The sequence below is a fragment of the Ranitomeya variabilis genome, chromosome 2 (genome assembly GCF_051348905.1).
Source record: "Ranitomeya variabilis isolate aRanVar5 chromosome 2, aRanVar5.hap1, whole genome shotgun sequence".
Taxonomy (NCBI): Eukaryota; Metazoa; Chordata; class Amphibia; order Anura; family Dendrobatidae; genus Ranitomeya; species Ranitomeya variabilis.
In genome coordinates this window covers 1,062,064,338-1,062,083,226 of record NC_135233.1, presented here as the reverse complement: position 1 = coordinate 1,062,083,226, position 18,889 = coordinate 1,062,064,338, and the positions used below count along the sequence as shown (strand labels likewise).

Sequence of the window (18,889 nt, the reverse complement as noted above, 5' to 3'; positions counted from 1 at the left end):
GAGCAGAGGCGGCATCATTATGGAAGTAGCAGAGCAGAGGCGGCATCAGTATGGATGTAGCAGAGCAGAGGCGGCATCAGTATGGATGTAGCAGAGCAGAGTCGGCATCAGTATGGATGTAGCAGAGCAGAGGTGGCATCAGTATGGATGTAGCAGAGCAGAGGCGGCATCAGTATGGATGTAGCAGAGCAGAGGCGGCATCAGTATGGATGTAGCAGAGCAGAGGCGGCATCAGTATGGATGTAGCGGAGCTGAGGCGGCATCAGTATGGATGTAGCGGAGCTGAGGCGCCATCAGTATGGATGTAGCAGAGCTGAGGCGGCATCAGTATGGATGTAGCAGAGCAGAGGCGGCATCAGTATGGATGTAGCGGAGCTGAGGCGGCATCAGTATTGATGTAGCAGAGCTGAGGCGGCATCAGTATGGATGTAGCAGAGCAGAGGCGGCATCAGTATGGATGTAGCAGAGCTGAGGCGGCATCAGTATCGAAGTAGCAGAGCTGAGGCGGCATCAGTATCGATGTAGCAGAGCTGAGGCGGCATCAGTATGGATGTAGCAGAGCTGAGGCGGCATCAGTATGGATGTAGCACAGCTGAGGCGGCATCAGTATGGATGTAGCGGAGCTGAGGCGGCATCAGTATGGATGTAGCAGAGCTGAGGCGGCATCAGTATCGATGTAGCGGAGCAGAGGCGGCATCAGTATGGATGTAGCAGAGCTGAGGGAGTTGTGTGTTATCTGGGGGAATCTTATTGTGGTTTCTTATATACCACATTTATTGGGCATCAGGCGCCTCTGCTCACATTACGTCTTGTACTAATGTCCCATCATGCTCCTCTGCGATGTTCTGGCATAACCCCGGGGGCTGCTGCTCTAATACACAGCATATACAGGGCAACATGACCGCTTCAGCTCTGCTACATCTGATGGTTTACAGTTATGTGCAGCTATCCGCCTCTGATGTGTCCCATCTCCCCTCTCTAAAAGAGGACAGGGCTCAGCAGTTAGTGGAACTACAAGTCTAAAGGTACCTTCACACTGAACAACTTAACAACGATAACGACAGCGATCCGTGACGTTGCAGCGTCCTGGATAGCGATATCGTTGTGTTTGACACGCAGCAGCGATCAGGATCCTGCTGTGATATCGTTGGTCGGAGCTAGAAGGCCAGCACCTTATTTCGTCACTGGATCTCCCGCTGACATCGCTGGATCGGTGTGTGTGACACCGATCCAGCGATGTCTTCACTGGTAACCAGGGTAAACATCGGGTTACTAAGCACAGGGCCGCGCTTAGTAACCCGATATTTACCCTGGTTACCATTGTAAATGTAAAAAAAAACAAACACTACATACTCACCTTCTGATGTCTGTCACGTCCCCCGGCGTTCGCTTCCCTGCACTGTGTCAGCGCCGGCCGTAAAGCAGAGCACAGCGGTGATGTCACCGCTCTGCTTTAGGGCCGGCGCTTACACAGTGCAGGGAAGCGGACGCCGGGGGATGCGACAGACACCGGAATGTAAGTATGTAGTGTTTGGTTTTTTTTTTACATTTACAATGGTAACCAGGGTAAACATCGGGTTACTAAGCGCGGCCCTGCACCTTAAGAATCTCCTTTATCAATACAATGGGACTTATTTGATTATATTAACCCCTTCATGAGTGGAGCTTTTTTTGTTTTCCACTCCCCTTCTTCCCAAAGCGATAACTTTTTTATTTTTCCGTCAATATGGCCATGTGAGGGCTTATTTTTTGCTGGACTAGTTGTACATTTGAACGACATCATTGGTTTTACCATATTGTGTACTCGAAAACGAGGGGAAAAAAAGTCCATGTGCGGTGAAATTGCAAAAGTGCAATCCCACACTTGGTTTTTTTTGGCTTTTTTGCTAGGTTCACTAAATTCTAAAACTGACCTGCCATTATGATTCTCCAGGTCATTATGAGTTCATAGACACCAAAATGTCTAGGTTCTTTTATCTAAGTAGTGAAAATAACTTCCAAAGTTTGATAAAAAAAAAAAAAATTGCGCCATTTTCCGAGACCTGTAGGGTCTCCATTTTTCGTGATCTCGGGTTGGGTGAAGGCTTTTTTGTTGCGTGCCGAGCTGGCGTTTTTAGTGATACCACTTTTGTGCAGTTCTTTTTATCGCCCGTTATTGCATTTTAATGTCGCGGCGACCAGAAAAAGTAATTCTGGTGTTTTGATTTTTTTTTTTTTTCTACTATGCTGTTTAGCAGTCAGGTTAATTCATTTATTTTTTTTTTATTGATAGATCGGGTGATTCTGAACACAGCGTTACCAAATATGTGCAGGTTTGATTTTAAATTTTTAAACCCTTTTTTTTTTACTTTTGACATGCTTCAGTAGCCTCCATGGGAGGCTAGAAGCTGGCATAGTCTGATCGGCTCTGCTACATAGAGGTGATGCATAGATCGCCTCTATGTAGTAGAATTACAGCATTGCTATAAGCGCCGACCACACGGTGGCACTTATAGCAATCCAGCATCAACAACCACAGAGGTCTAGAGGGTACCTCAGGTTGTTATGGCAATGCAGCGCTGACCCCCGATCACGTGACGGGGTCAGCGATGCAAGTATTTACGGCTGCGTGACGGAAGCCCTAGTTAAATGACCACTGTCAGCATGAAAAAAAAATAAAAATATAGAGCTACATGGGCATATACATAGATTCGGCCTCATTAATTCCCTATGGGACTTGCGGACATGTGCAGCACTTGCGGTTTTGCAGTTGTGGTGAGACAAAAAAACACCCCTAGCAGCTTTTTTTTCCATTGCTGCAAGTACCACATTTGCAGGATCGTGGCAAAACCGCAAGTGCCGCACATTTCCGCAAGTCCCATAGGGAATGAATGAGGCCGAACGCAGTGCTGCCGTAAGTGATCCGTTACGCGGCAGATGCGGAAAAACTGCCGGATCTGCCGCAAATGGCAAAAATCGCTGATGTGAAAGTAGCCTAAGTCACTGCTGACAGGGTCTGCATTAGTCATACTGACCAATGGGGGAGGCAGCACGAAAAGTGCCTAGGGCGGCATAAACTCTAAATACGGCCCTGAGCGTAGGAAGATGACAGAGAACAATCCATAGAGTCCGTACAAGGTCAAAAACCAGTTGACATGATGTCAGAGCTCCCAGGGTCGCTATTCCACCTGTAATACACACACAGAGAAGAGGTAACGACAAGCATAGGGAGATGACCAAGAACTGTCCATAGAGTCCATACAAGGTCCAAAGCCAGTAGACAGGAGAGTCACCACCTGGCTTATCTGACCATCTCCATGGAACCAAGCGACCAGCGGGTCCCAAACCTGGCTTTCTCCAAACATATCCATGGTTCAGAGATGGTCACTGGATCAGATCTGCGTCCTTCCAACCGGAACCGCAAACCCCAGGGTTGTTTCCTATAGAATCATAGATCAGTGTCCCTCGTGATGGTGCCATGATGAATTGGCTGCAGTCCTTTCTCTTGTCTGTTGGGTGGTTTGCAGAATGTCCGGCTGGTAGCTCTGTGTTACTTCCGTCTCCCATGATGTGATCTCTGAGTCTTTTTATACCCAAGACATGTAAGCTATTTTTAGAATTACCCAGTGTCCTTCAGTCCAACATCAAGTTAAGGTAAACAATGGTGATGGGATCAAGTAGCACTATTAGCATATCAGCACACATCCATAAACAAAGCTTAACACACCCTATGTACAGTCACTATTACAGACTTTTACACAGTATGTTAGATAGTATATCAGTTGGCAAGTGTGCCTTCTTGACCTACCAGACATAAACACTTAAATTCACAAGCCAATATACAGATAAAAAGCCAGTTCTTTTGGTTTGCAAAAACATGGTTGTCTGGGAAATTAAGATACAATCTGGTTTCTTCACAAGGTACAAAGGGAAACCCCTCACAGCGGTTGTCCCAATTCTCCCATTGGTGCGTGCGCAGGCTTATGTCCTGACTGGGCGTCCTGTCACTCACGGTCAGCTATGTCAGCGGGGACCAGGTGTTGTCGGCAGTCTCTGTTAACAGCTTTTAGCCTCTGCTGATTTTTGCCCGCTCTGACAATTGGTCTCCCCGCAGAAGCCCTGACACTACCCTCCTGTGCGATGCACGTTCCCACGGCAACTAACTGATTTGCCGCGCGCTGTGGCCCTTTTATCTTAGCCACGCCCCCTACTCCTAGGTGCAGAGTTCGGTCTGGGGCTTTAAGCTTTCCCCCGTGAAACCCGGGTGACAGCCCCGACAGTTCTGGATCCGTCACGGAGTAGGTAGGCCTGGGCCGGGTCTTCCCCTTACATTTGCACCTGTTCACAGTGTATGGAGGTGCTGGTCAGGTTTTTTGTTCCTTGTAGTTTACTTTTGGAGGTGGTGACTGCCTCCTCACTGACTCCCATCAGCCCAAGGGAGCTTTTTATTAGTGTTGGTTTCTACCTGCCCATTTAAAATGTAGGCCTGTAGCCCAGGAGAGGCAGGTTTGATAGGTATCAGAGTAATTACCCATCAGAGAAGTGTCACCTTGCTGTGGTTGATGGGCACACATGAATTGGCCAATTTATGAGCTAAGAACCTTCATGTTTGGCAAGTTCATTTTTGTAAGTACATTTTATTTAGCAACAATGTATTCTAGATCTTCTGTATTCAGTGTTTGCATATACTAATTTAGCCTTTATAGAGTGCTGCTGTGCGCTCCTTTTTGTATCTAGCAATTTCATATCTATCTATTTCATAGAATCGTAGAATGTAAGAGTTGGAAGGGACCTCCTGGGTCATCGTGTCCAACCCCCTGCTCAATGCAGGATTCACTAAAACATCTCAGACAGATGTCTGTCCAGCCTCTGTTTGAAGGCTTCCATTGAAGGAGAACTCACCACCTCTCATGGCAGCCTGTTCCACTCATTGATCACTCTCAAAAAGTTTTTTTTTCTGATATCTAATCTGTATCTTCTCCCTTTAAGTTTCATTCCATTGCTTCTCGTGTTTCCATATAATAATGAGAATAAAGATGATCCTTGTACAATGTGACAACACTTCAGATATTTGTAGACAGCTATTAGATCTCCTCTTAGACTTGTTTTTTTGCAAGCTAGACATTCCCAGATCCTTTAACCGTTCCTCGTAGGACATACTTTGCAGTCCACTCACCATCCTGGTAGCTCTTCTCTGAACTTGCTATAGTTTTTCAATGTCTTTTTTAAAATGTGGTGCCCAGAACTGAACACAGTATTCCAGATGAGGCCTGACCAAAGAAGAGTAGAGGGCAATAATGACTTCGAGTGATCTAGACTCTATGCTTCACCTTCATACATCTTAGAACTGTGTTTGCCTTTTTTGTTGCTGCATCACACTGCTGACTCATGTGCAGTCTGTGATCTATTAGTATACCCAAATCTTTTTCACACGTGCTGTTGCTTAGTTCTATTCCTCCCATTCTATAGATGTAATTTTTGTTTTTCATGCCCAAATGTAGAATCTTGCATTACTCCCTGTTAAATACCATTCTATTTGTCACCGTCCATTTTTCTAGAACCTTCGGAATCCATTCTTCATCTTCTCTAGCGTTAGCTATCCCTACTAGCTTTGCATCAAATGCAAATTTCATCAGTTTACATTCAGTTCCCTTATCCACATCATTTATAAAAATGTTGAACAGCACTGGGGCCAGGATACAGCCTTGTGCTACCCCTCTTGAAACACTCTACCAATTGGATGTGCAGCCATTTATTACTACTCTTTAAGTACGATCACTGAGAAAGTTATGAATCCACATAATCGTAGCCTTGTCAATCCCATACTTGGTCATCTTTTTCAACAAGGATAGTATGAGTATGAGAAACTTTATGAAATGTTTTTCTGAAGTCGAGATATACTATATCTACCGCATTTCCATGATCTACCCAGTCAGTGATTCCATAAATGAAAGCTGATTTTGCTTCTCTGATCTAATTTAAAAAAGATATTTCAATGTTACGGACTTTGGGGAATCCCAATGGCCAAGACAACCCTGCCATCATGTCGTAGGAGAGCTGATGGTACAATAAAGGGAGCCCCCATTCGTTTTGTCTAACCACCTAGATGCCTCTGCTCTTGAAAGAGGAATCTAAGAGGTTATGAGGCAGGGATCAGAGTTATCTCCTACCTTAAACATTGTGACAGAGCCCACAAAATCTCAGCTCATCTGTTGATAACTACTGCTCAGCTGGATCTTACTATTCTAGTTGAGCCACGTTCACACTTTCATTATTTGGTCAGTACTTTACCTCAGTATTTGTAAGACAAAACCAGGAGTGGGTGATAAATACAGAAGTCGTGACGTGTTTCTACTGTTATACTTTTCCTCTGATTGTTCCACTCCTGACTTTGGCTAATATATACTGATGTAAAATACTGACCAAATACTGAGCATGTGAACACGGCTTAAAAGTCTCTCTCAGTATATCTATCCCTATACATATGAATGTTGTATAGCATTAATAACATTACATGTTAGGTGACGGCAAGTAGTTAAAATTTTCTAACAGAAAAAGAAAAATCCTTTTTCCTAATAGGTTCTGGAACCAGTTAATGGAGCAGAAGATTAGTGCGGTTTCTTTACCAGCACATCTGGCGAGACTCCCCGACGTGTTACAGAAGACCCCCTGGCATTTTCAGTGGGTATGTAAAGACCGCCTGCCGTGCCTGCTTGTCTGACGAAACCCAATACAATCATTGGAGAGAACATTCAGTACATGAGAACTTCCCTCATTAAGGTAAACATGCAGGATAAGGCAAGGAGTGATCATGTTTTCGCTTTACTTCAAATTGAACACTTCTCAGAAGATGGAAAGGAGCCTCAAAAGTTAACAGCAACATGATCCTCATAATAACTAGTCAGAAGTCAGCTTGGGATTCTTTCTGAATACAGCAAGTGTTGTAGAATGGATTTTTCCACAAAAAAAAATAGAGAGCAGTATAATAGTAGTTATATTCTTGTACATAGGAGCAGTATTATAGTAGTTATATTCTTGTACATAGGGGCAGTATTATAGTAGTTATATTCTTGTACATAGGGGCAGTATTATAGTAGTTATATTCTTGTACATAGGGGCAGTATTATAGTAGTTATATTCTTGTACATAGGGGCAGTATTATAGTAGTTATATTCTTGTACATAGGAGCAGTATTATAGTAGTTCTATTTTTGTACATAGGAGCAGTATTATAGTAGTTATATTCTTGTACATAGGAGCAGTATTATAGCAGTTATATTCTTGTACATAGGGGCAGTATTATAGTAGTTATATTCTCGTACATAGGGGCAGTATTATAGTAGTTATATTCTTGTACATAGGGGCAGTATTATAGTAGTTATATTCTCGTACATAGGGGCAGTATTATAGTAGTTATATTCTTGTACACAGAGGGTAGTATTATAGTAGTTATATTCTTGTACATAGGAGCAGTATTATAGCAGTTATATTCTTGTACATAGGGGCAGTATTATAGTAGTTATATTCTTGTACATAGGGGCAGTATTATAGTAGTTATATTCTCGTACATAGGGGCAGTATTATAGTAGTTATATTCTTGTACACAGAGGGTAGTATTATAGTAGTTATATTCTTGTACATAGGAGCAGTATTATAGTAGTTATATTCTCGTACATAGGGGCAGTATTATAGTAGTTATATTCTTGTACATAGGGGCAGTATTATAGTAGTTATATTCTCGTACATAGGGGCAGTATTATAGTAGTTATATTCTTGTACACAGAGGGTAGTATTATAGTAGTTATATTCTTGTACATAGGAGCAGTATTATAGCAGTTATATTCTTGTACATAGGGGCAGTATTATAGTAGTTATATTCTTGTACATAGGGGCAGTATTATATTAGTTATATTCTTGTACATAGGAGCAGTATTATAGTAGTTATATTCTTGTACATAGGAGCAGTATTATAGCAGTTATATTCTTCTACATAGGAGGGGCTTCTGGGTTACATTTTTAGCCATTAACACATGCACAATTCTTCATGTTGGTTTTTCAGGTTTAGTAAAGTTTTGGAGCTATTGGGAAAAGTCTGTTTTATAGAGGTCAAATCAGAGTTTAATTACAAGATAACAAAACCTGGTTTCTGGTAATTTTTTTCTTTTTGATGGATTAGCATATTTCCCTCTGACTGTGAACCAGCAAGGATCCCACATTTGCATATTTCCAGCTCCAGATAATGACCTATGCCAAATCCAGCTGTGCAGAAAGCCTTTATCAGCAGCCGTCACACATTAAGCCCAGGTTACCTGGGTGCTGCCATGTTCTGGCATGAATGCACTGGGAGCCCCGGTGAATGACAGATGCAGGATGGAGATAATGACTCCGCGCCATTGTCTGACTGTAAATTATACATCGCTATAAAGTCTCCCTGCGGATCGCGCTGTTTACTTAACGTGGATACAAGTTTATTAGACGTCTATATCCCTGAATCTAATGTTTAACGGACGTCGAGGAGCTAAAACCACTACTTATGATCAGGGCGAGAAGGTCCCAGCGCTCCTAGGGATCTGCTGGCTCGGAACAGAAACCATGGGGACTTTCTTACAGAAATAGCGCCACACCTGTCTACAGGTTGTGAGTGGTATTGCAAGTCAGCCCCCTTTACTTCAGTAGAGCTACGTTACAATACCTGACACAACACATTCACAGGTGTAGAAGAAAGCAGCCATGTCTTTACAATCCTATGTAACCCATTGAGGCTATCATGCTTGTGTGAATAGGGATCAGTTACTTTGTAATTTAAAGAGTAACAAAATTTTTTTTTTTTTTTTTTTTTTTATAATTTCGTCCTATGTGGAAAGTTATGAAACTTTGTAAATTAATTAGGGGATTGCGTCTCCCCAGTTTATTTTCTTGACTTCATCTGTACTGATATCGGAGCGTACTCATTTATGGGGAGTACAGATGCTTGCAGTGAGGCGTCAGCACTTGTGTCCTCCTCTGAGTGTCCTACTTAGGGCGCAGTCAGACTGCAGATGCACTGATATCGGAGCGCACTCATTATTGGGAGTACAGATGTTTGCAGTGACGCGTCAGCACTTGTGTTGTCATGTGAATGTCCAGCTTAGGGCGCAGTCAGACTCCAGCTGTACTGATATTGGAGCGTACTCATTGGGAGTACAGATGCTTGCAGTGATGTGTCAGCACTTGTGTCCTCCTCTGAGTGTCCTGCTTAGGGTGCAGTCAGACTGCAGATGCACTGATATCGGAGTGTATTCATTTGGGAGTACAGATGTTTGCAGTGATGCGTCAGCACTTGTGTCCTCCTCTGAGTGTCCTGCTTAGGGTGCAGTCAGACTGCAGATGCACTGATATCGGAGTGTATTCATTTGGGAGTACAGATGTTTGCAGTGATGCGTCAGCACTTGTGTCCTCCTCTGAGGGTCCTGCATAGGGCGCAGTCAGACTCCAGCTGTACTGATATCGGAGCGTACTCATTGGGAGTACAGATGCTTGCAGTGAGGCGTCAGCACTTGTGTCCTCCTCTGAGTGTCCTACTTAGGGCGCAGTCAGACTGCAGATGCACTGATATCGGAGCGCACTCATTATTGGGAGTACAGATGTTTGCAGTGAGGCGTCAGCACCTGTGTCATCCTCTGTGTGTCCTACTTAGGGCGCAGTCAGTCTGCAGATGCACTGATATCGGAGTGTATTCATTTGGGAGTACAGATGTTTGCAGTGATGCGTCAGCACCTGTGTCATCCTCTGTGTGTCCTACTTAGGGCGCAGTCAGTCTGCAGATGCACTGATATCGGAGCGCACTCATTTGGAGCACAGCTGATGGCAGTGAAATGGTCGTCTCACTAATTCTGGGGATAAGCTGATGCAAGAAATTGTTCCGATAACGGCGCAGTATAACAAGGACGACGATCACATCGCAGTGCAAGGACTGGCTGTTGGCTCTCCTGAACAGCTGCATAGAAATACATGCTCTGAACTGGAGAGCCGCCGTCCTTGTTATACAGCCATCTGCCTGCGTCCTTATCGGAACAATCTCTTGTATCAGCTTATCCCCAGAGTTAGTGAGACACAGGGGTGAGCCGGCCATCTCACTGCCATCAGCTGTGCTCCAAATATGTACGCTCTGATATCAGTGCAGCTGACGGCAGTAAATAGACTGGGGAAAAGAAGGGGTTGGGAATCCGCTTATAGGATTTATTCTTTTTATACGTAATGAAGACAAATTCCCTAATAAAGTGATTTGTAAAGTATCATAGATTTCTATGTCGGGCAAAACTTAAAAAAAATAAAAAAATCAAAGTTTATTTCCTTTTTCTTCCAAGGGTGTTTAGGTATTTAAAGGGAAGTTCTGTTTCCTTCTTCCCTGAGATCACCACAGGACAAGAACTAAAATTTGATGGCAGCTATTTATCTGTTCAAATAAAGGAAACAGGGAATTTATTGAAAAATATCAAATCTAGAGATATCTTTACTTGGCCCATCATGCATCATTCTTCTGCATCACCCATCGTTTAAAAATAAAAAAAATGGTGATGACACATCAGGTGATCACGGAGACCAATTAAAAGTAATACACTGTCTATAGTGACGTCACCTGACTACTCTAAAGTGTAATTCTCCTTTAAAAGGAATCTGTGAGCAGGTTTTGCTGCCCCAGCATGTTGTAGGGAGAGAGAACCCGGTTCCAGCAATGTGTCACTTGCTGCGCTGCTTGCTGCAGTTTTGATAAAATCACTGTTTGATCTGATGCAGGTTTTACAGTTCTCTGAATGCTGAGCTGTGTATAACCCCGCCCACAACTCTGATTGGCCACTTTCTGTGTACACTATTTACAGGCTGCCTATCAGTGATGGGAGACTGGCTGGACTACAAGGCATGAGACAACTAGTCCTATAGTGATAATCTCCTGCTGATAAAAAAAGCGATTTTATAAAAACTATACTAAGCAGCCCAGTAAGTGATACATCGTTGGAATCAGGGTCTCTGTCTTTACAGTATGCTGTTCTCAGTTTAGGTGGCAAAAACCTGCTGACAGATTCCCTTTAAGTGTACGTTTAACAGTCCTTTCAGTCTACTTTTGACGCCCACTGTTCACATCCATTTATTCCTTAGCGCTTCTATGATCTTCCTTTTGGATACTTTTAGTACTGTGTCTTTATAGCATTATTTTTATTATCATTTTTGGCATTTATTCACTGGGCCGTAGGTTTGCATTTTTTGCATTGCTTTAAATTACTGTCAGTCACTCACATATGATTATAACTTCTATTAAAAAAATGTTGGCTCCGGGGATCCACATTCATCTTTCCGGCCCCGCAGTGTTGCTCATATATTTACAATAAAGACTTTTTTTTTTTTAATCTGTTTTGAGTATTTCCTGAAGTCTGCAAGGCCAATTCTTCATCATTAATTTTTTTCTAAATTTCATTTATTTATTTTTTGTGGTTTTGCATCGGAACAAACCCGACAAAACACATTATCTCCATTTTTGTCGATCTGGCTGCGCTTTTATTATGGAAATCTTTAAGTGCTTTTTTTTTTTAGGTTCCAGGTAAAAATGAACTCAAAAACGTCCCCACTGTGACTTGTCTTACGCTGAGCGCATCGCGGGCCGGCCGGCCGGCCGATTATTATATGGCGGTAATGCTCTGGAGGATAATGTCTCATTAGGACACCGCCGGCTGCGGTTTTGCTATTCAGGACAGGACGCGCACAATGGAAAGCTGCTGAAAAGGGTTCACGCACTTACAACAAGCGCCAAAGTAATTATCCGCAGAGATTTCCAATACAAGCACGCGGATGGCTCTGGGGATTGTGATCAGAATAAATATGTTTCTAGCTCTACGTATATACACATTAAAAAGACTGATAATTATTAATTATTCAAATTAATCAGATTTTTATTTTCAGGTTCCAGTTGTACAGGGTCTGTTCACACTGCGTTTTTGGAGCAGAAACTAAGCGTAACCTCTCCTTCTCTAAAACTCCTTAGAAACTTGGACCCCGACGGCGGGGTTTTCTTTCACAAGCCGCTTCAGGCAAAAGCCGCCAGCTTTTATATCCCCTATTAAAGGGGTTGTCCGGACCTGGCATTCAAGTCTGCAGTCACTCTATGTGAATCCTCGCAGCACGTACAGCGTGCACTTTCGGGTTTCTTTGATGCCAGGGCTAGGCGTGTGACCTTAATATGCATTTTGCATAAGTGCAGTCACATGCCAACTAGACGTGCGCAGCCTCGCTCAATACAAGTGAACTGAGTGAGGCCGGCATGTCTAGTTAGAAGGTGGCTGAAAGGTGTATAGTTTAAATGATAAAAAAAAGTGCATGCGCGCTCCCCTGTTCTTAAAGGGGCAGTGTGCACACTTTGAAAATGTCCCCAGCCAATAGCTGCGAAGCATCTTTTATAAAATGCACCCTCCCCAGTAGTGAGGTGCCTGAGCAACATTCTCACTTAGTAGTTTTGGTGCAATGAGTGAGTTGCTAGGTCTCTGTCCCTGAACCCCTGGTCCTTGTGTGGCCAGGGTCTGTATCTAATGCCCTGGTCCTTGTGTGGCCAGAGCCTGAACCCCTGAACTCGAACACCTGGGTTTATGTGGCCAAAGCCCGAACCTATTGTAGTTTCCTGTGTGCTATTGTCTCTAGCCTGTCCCTGAGATCTGTGAAGCCCCAGCGGCAGTACCTGAACTCTGACAGTGCTCCGTGCGGTACCTGAGCCTGAAGTTGCACCTGCGGTACGTGAACCCTGACAGTGCTCCCTGTGATACATGAGCATGAAGCCGCACCAGCGGTAGGTGAACCCTGACAGTGCTCTCTGTGGTACATGAGCCTGAAGCCGCACCTGCGGTACTTGAACCCTGACAGTGCTCCCTGTGGTACCTGTGCCTGAAGCCGCACCTGCGGTATGTGAACCCTGACAGTGCTCCCTGTGATACATGAGCATGAAGCCGCACCAGCGGTAGGTGAACCCTGACAGTGCTCCCTGTGGTACATGAGCATGAAGCCACACCTGCGGTACTTGAACCCTGACAGTGCTCCCTGTGGTACCTGTGCCTGAAGCCGCACCTGCGGTACGTGAACCCTGACAGTGCTCCCTGTGATACATGAGCATGAAGCCGCACCAGCGGTAGGTGAACCCTGACAGTGCTCCCTGTGGTACCTGAGCCTGAAGCCGCACCAGCGGTACGTGAACCCTGACAGTGCTCCCAGAGGTACCTGTGCCTGAAGCCGCACCTGCGGTACGTGAACCCTGACAGTGCTCCCTGTGGTACATGAGCCTGAAGCCGCACCTGCGGTAGGTGAACCCTGACAGTGCTCCCTGTGGTACCTGTGCCTGAAGCCGCACCAGCGGTACGTGAACCCTGACAGTGCTCCCTGTGGTACCTGAGCCTGAAGCCGCACCTGCGGTACGTAAACCCTGACATTGCTCCCTGTGGTACCTGTGCCTGAAGCCGCACCTGCGGTATGTGAACCCTGACAGTGCTCCCAGAGGTACCTGTGCCTGAAGCCGCACCTGCGGTAGGTGAACCCTGACAGTGCTCCCTGTGGTACCTGTGCCTGAAGCCGCACCAGCGGTACGTGAACCCTGACAGTGCTCCCTGTGGTACCTGAGCCTGAAGCCGCACCTGCGGTAGGTGAACCCTGACAGTGCTCCCTGTGGTACATGAGCATGAAGCCGCACCAGCGGTAGGTGAACCCTGACAGTGTTCCCTGTGGTACATGAGCCTGAAGCCGCTCCTGCGGTACGTAAACCCTGACATTGCTCCCTGTGGTACCTGTGCCTGAAGCCGCACCTGCGGTACGTGGACCCTGACAGTGCTCCCTGTGGTACCTGTGCCTGAAGCCACGCCAGCAGGCACTAGTTCCCTGAAACCGCACTGGCGGCACCTGATTCCTGAAACCACACTGACGGCATCTGAACCCTGAAGCCGAACTGGCGGTACGTGAACTCTGAAGAAGCACCGACGGTACCTGAACCTGAAACCGTCCTGACGGTACTTGAACCAGCACCAGTATCTCCTCTGGTTAGAGTTCCAGTCCGTACTGTCTGAGCCTGTATCCGAATCCAGTTCTGTCTGTGACTCCGAGTCCAGCCCGTTTCAGAGACCCTAAACCCTGGGGTCAGCAGCTGTGGTACCGGAGACTGTCTAGTGTGGTACCTGCTCTATAGCTGCAGCTCCAGCCTGACTCCACCATCAGGAGCTCCAGTGAAAACCAGGCAGCAACTTAGCTACGTCCCTCCTAGGTAAACCCGACCTCGTGGCACAGTGGGTCCACAATCCATGTTGCATACATTTTTTATAGGACAACTCGGTACAGAGCAGGATAGTCAACTGTGCAATTCTGTAAAGTGAAATAAAGTATGAGAAAGCACCATGGACCCAGCACAAAAATGTAGCCAAAAACCAATCATTTTCAGCAATTTCTATCATAATTCGGTCTTTTTAAATACAATAGACCAAAAAATTGTGATTCCATCTCTTCCAAGTCCCAAAAATTACAAATAGAACTGTTAAGAAGCCGTGACTCCGCAAAGGACCTTACCGATCATAGGGGATTCTATAAAGCTCCATGTGTTGGTCTGAGGCACGTAGGACTGCAACACACCGGCCGCCCTGCCAGCTTCGTTCACTCCACCAAAGACGTAGATCTTTCCTCCACACACGGTGGCTGCTGCAGAGTGGACCGGTTTAGGAAGAGCAGCTACCGTCTCCCACTGGTTGATAATTGTATCATACCTAAGGAAGACAAGACAAATCCCTGTTAGAAACAATCCTACTTGTAGCTGAGGGGCTCACAGTCAGGATATGATGTATAAGCAGGATGGAGAGATACAAGATTACTCCACTCTACAAAGTGATGTCTCCACGTTCTGATGTACATATGAGACCTGATAATGGGTAATCATCAAGCCTCCATGCGACACATAGTAGAAGTGTAGCGTTATGCCTCCTCATACACAGAAATCCATATTTCTAGCTCCACCTAACAATATAAAATTCTCCATATAAGAAAACAGGATTCAATTGTACAGAACGGAAACAGACAATGTCCGTTTCGCAGTTTTCTCTATCGCTTCATCTGGCCTCACTTATCAAAATCCCAAGGCGTGCCTTATACATTTTTCTTACCGGCATTATAAATAACATAATGCAAAAAAAATCCCCTGCAAATTGATATTTAAGACACTGCGATAAGAAGTGTATTTGACACAACTTGACATGAAGCGCCAGATGAAGCGTTAGAGAAAAAAGCGAAACGGCCGTTTGTTCTGCACAATTTCATCTTGTTGACCTTTTAATCATGTTCTTGAAAAAATAAAGGTGGTAAGATCTATGGCTGAGTGCAACTTTTACTTTTTTTCTTTCCCTTTTTTGGAGTATATTATCTATCTATAAAAATAATACATATGAGACTCGATAGTGGGTAATCATCAAGCATCCATGTGACACATAGAAGTGTAGCGTTACGCCTCATCATACACAGAACTCCATATTTCCAGCTCCACATCATACCAAGATCAAATTCTCCATATAAGAAAACAGGATACAATTGTGCAGAACGCAAACAGACAATGTCGTTTCGCAGCTTTCTCTAGCGCTTCATCTGGCCTCACTTATCAAGATGCCAAGGCGTGCCTTATACATTTTTCTTACTGGTGTTCTAAATAACATGATGCAAAAAATAAATTCCCTTCAAATTGATATTTATGACAATGCAATAAGAAGTGTATTAGAGATAACTTGACTTCTTGACATGAAACGCCAGATGAAGCGTTAGAGAAAAGTGCGAAACGGCCGTTTGTTCAGCACGATTTCATCCTGTTGGCCTTTTAATCATGTTCTTGGAAAAATAAAGAAGGGAAGTTCCAGGGGTGAGTGAGGCTTTTATTTTTTTCTTTCTCTTTTTTTTTGGGAGTTTAATATCCATCTATAAAAATAAGCTGGGCACTGCACATTTTGAGAAAAGGTGTAATCTCTCTCCAATACTCTGTGTTTGATGTAATTCTTGATAAATGTCTGTTAGGTCGTGCCAGCATTTCTGATGCTTTTTTGGATTTATGACAGGTGGAGCTGACTGCATAGAAATTTACCAAGCTGGCACTTAACGCTTTGGTAGCTTCATAAATCTGCATGCATGTAACTTCCCATAGTGGCAGCTGCATTATGTTCGGAAACAGCGGAAGCCGTTTAGTGCCAGCACCCGCTCTGCATAGCTGCTAACATATTCTGGTTTCACTGATCTCCCATCCCAACGGCAAAGGATACAAACACGGTAATGGGGCATAAAGAGCCATATAGTGTATACTTCATCATTGCATTTTCACCTTGGTTTATTTTTTTTGTATTTTTCGCCTGTTTTTCATTTGTACCTTATTCCTTTTTTAATTTGCACCTTTTATTAAACTCTATTTTATATGTGTTCACCAGTTTTTTTTAATTATGTTGTTCATCATTGTGGACAAGGTTTGGAGTTTCTAGAGGTTTTTCGATTAATTGCTTAATTGCAAATTTAAAAAAAAAAAATAAAAAATCTGAAAAATTTTGGCGCAAATGTATTCCACTCCATGAAGAGAGTTTATGTACGTTCTTAAAGGTTTGACAACATTTTGCAACATTTTAGTGGAACGCGTAATTTTGCACAAAGTGAATTTTTTGTGCAAAAATACTTGAACCACATGGGACATTTTGAAGAATACCACAAGACAAAAAAACTGAAAAGTGACTTAAAAAAGTAAAAAAAAAAAAAAAAAGCAAATGATGAATCAGGCCCATAGAGTGGTGCTATTTAGTCCTTGTACTCCATGACTGCGAAAAACTTTCACGACATTTTGAAAAGTCTCAAATGATGAATTAGCCAAAAATATCTGAATAATGAAAATGCCCATGGTATCAGACAAACCCTAAAATGGCAAGGACTGAAAAGACTGGTAGAAACTGGAGGCAAAAGCAGTAATCAGTTGCAATGCAATTTCTTAGGGTTTATTCACGTCACGGTCATATTGCGTTTATAGAACTTTATAGACAAATTTGTAATTAAAGGGAACATGTCGACAAGATTTTACATATACAAGTAGTGATGCGGCTGTATGGGCGCTTGTCCCCCGATAAAAACGATATCTTTTTTGTTGAAATCAGATGTCTCAGTCATGAGAAATCTAGTGTAGAAGTAATATGCAAATCAGGCACTGGGGGCGTGTCAGGGTAGTTGGAAGAACACGCCCCCTGATTTGCATATGCTTTCTACACTAAATTTCCCAAGATTGAGACAACGGATCTTTTTTGAAACGTTTGGATAAATCTTTTTAGAGTAAGAATTTAATTGGAAAGCATAGTTTTACTCAAAAAATTAAAAATAGTTTATTAAATATTTTTAAAAAACCACAACCCTGTGGCTGTCCCACAAATCAAACAAAACACAATGTGAAAAAACTGGTGATGGGAAATGAGAGACCCTATCTGCTGTCTAGCATTGATCTACCTGTCAGCGGGGGTTGGCACCCTATGGGATATCGTTATGGCGCCCCCGCTCCGCGTCGGCTCACCCTATATTCCATATAAGGCCCTAATGCAGCCGTTGGACACCTCTACCCACACAATATTGTGATAAAGGACCCCTGCGGACTAATACAATAAACAAACTAGCGTCTAGGGAAACCTATACCCCACACCGTGATTATAAAAACAATTAGAGCACATGTAGACAAAGGCATATGGCAATTGTTATATGAACAATAAATTACAGTTTGCTAATAACTGTTTGCTCACACTGTCGTGGCTTGCTGAAGATTTAAATGAACCACAAGCAAGTGCCACCGTGTGTTTAAGAAGATATAGCCCACTTTAATCCCATATCATGGGCTAGCGTGGCTTTCTATCAGTTAATATGGACCATCTGATTTTGAGCAAGAAATGTCCACTTGCCACGATGTTAATAAATATAGCGCTTATATACTGATCATACCACACATGGTGTTAAACGGGCTCTACAAGTACCATGAGTTAGTAGCCCCTCAATCTCTGACCTATCCCCTCTGGGATGTCTGTCATCAGGACACCGTCAAATGTGCCACATAGAGCATTTGCACATGATACCACTTATGCCACTTGAGGCCGCAAAAGACCTCGCCATAAAGTTCAAACAAAAATGTAGTCCATTAAGAAAACCACCACATTAGATACTCATCGTGGGGTTCATATGCCGTCCGCCTTGTCACTGTGTAGCCTCAACGCGTTTCGCCTCTCTGGCTCATCAGGAGGCTGGATATAGTGCCATGTGTCTCGATAGTTGATAAATCTTAGGAACAATGGTGCCATTACCTCATTTTAAACAGACCGCCAATACACCCTGCGCGTGTACTTCCTGTTTTAGAAACCGGATATGACATAGCGTGTGAAATCTCCCTTGCAAAGGCAGGCAGACCCTACTGCGCTTGCTCCGAGGTGGAGCGCTAGATTCATCCCTGCGTTCCACCGTTACAGCTTCCTGTTCAGAGACCGGATGTGACGTATCGCATAAGGTCTCCCTTCCAGATATGGGAAGATTCATCTGCGCTTGCTCACTAGGTGGAACGCTCACTGCGCTCCACCAGGCACATCACGTGCCTACCCATGCGAGATCAGGGAGAGAGTTATCTACACGCCCATTGCCTGCGTACTGCCTGTCATAGGGACAGGGACTATATCAGGCGAAAACCCGCATTTCGGACACCGTTAGGTAGTGCACCTGCTAGGAGTGGGACTATAAACCCATCTTTAGATACAACCACATTATTATTTGCACATACCGCCCGATTGCCTTAGTTGCAATCACCTTACTATAATAGATGCATTTTTTTTTATATATATATACATATCATCTTCAATCGAATCTCCTACGAACCACATAGG

At 43.9% G+C, this 18,889-nt stretch overlaps 1 protein-coding gene across 3 annotated transcripts in view; it reads right to left on the bottom strand.

Annotated features, from left to right (window-relative positions):
* The window catches only part of KLHL29 (kelch like family member 29), an 878,960-nt gene that overhangs the window by 56,943 nt on the left and 803,128 nt on the right, over positions 1 to 18,889 (bottom strand). For all 3 annotated transcript variants that reach the window (XM_077291500.1, XM_077291501.1, XM_077291502.1), the window contains one exon: positions 14,544 to 14,737. In XM_077291500.1, the coding sequence (XP_077147615.1) occupies positions 14,544 to 14,737 (194 nt within the window). The remainder of the gene's footprint in view (positions 1 to 14,543; positions 14,738 to 18,889) is intronic.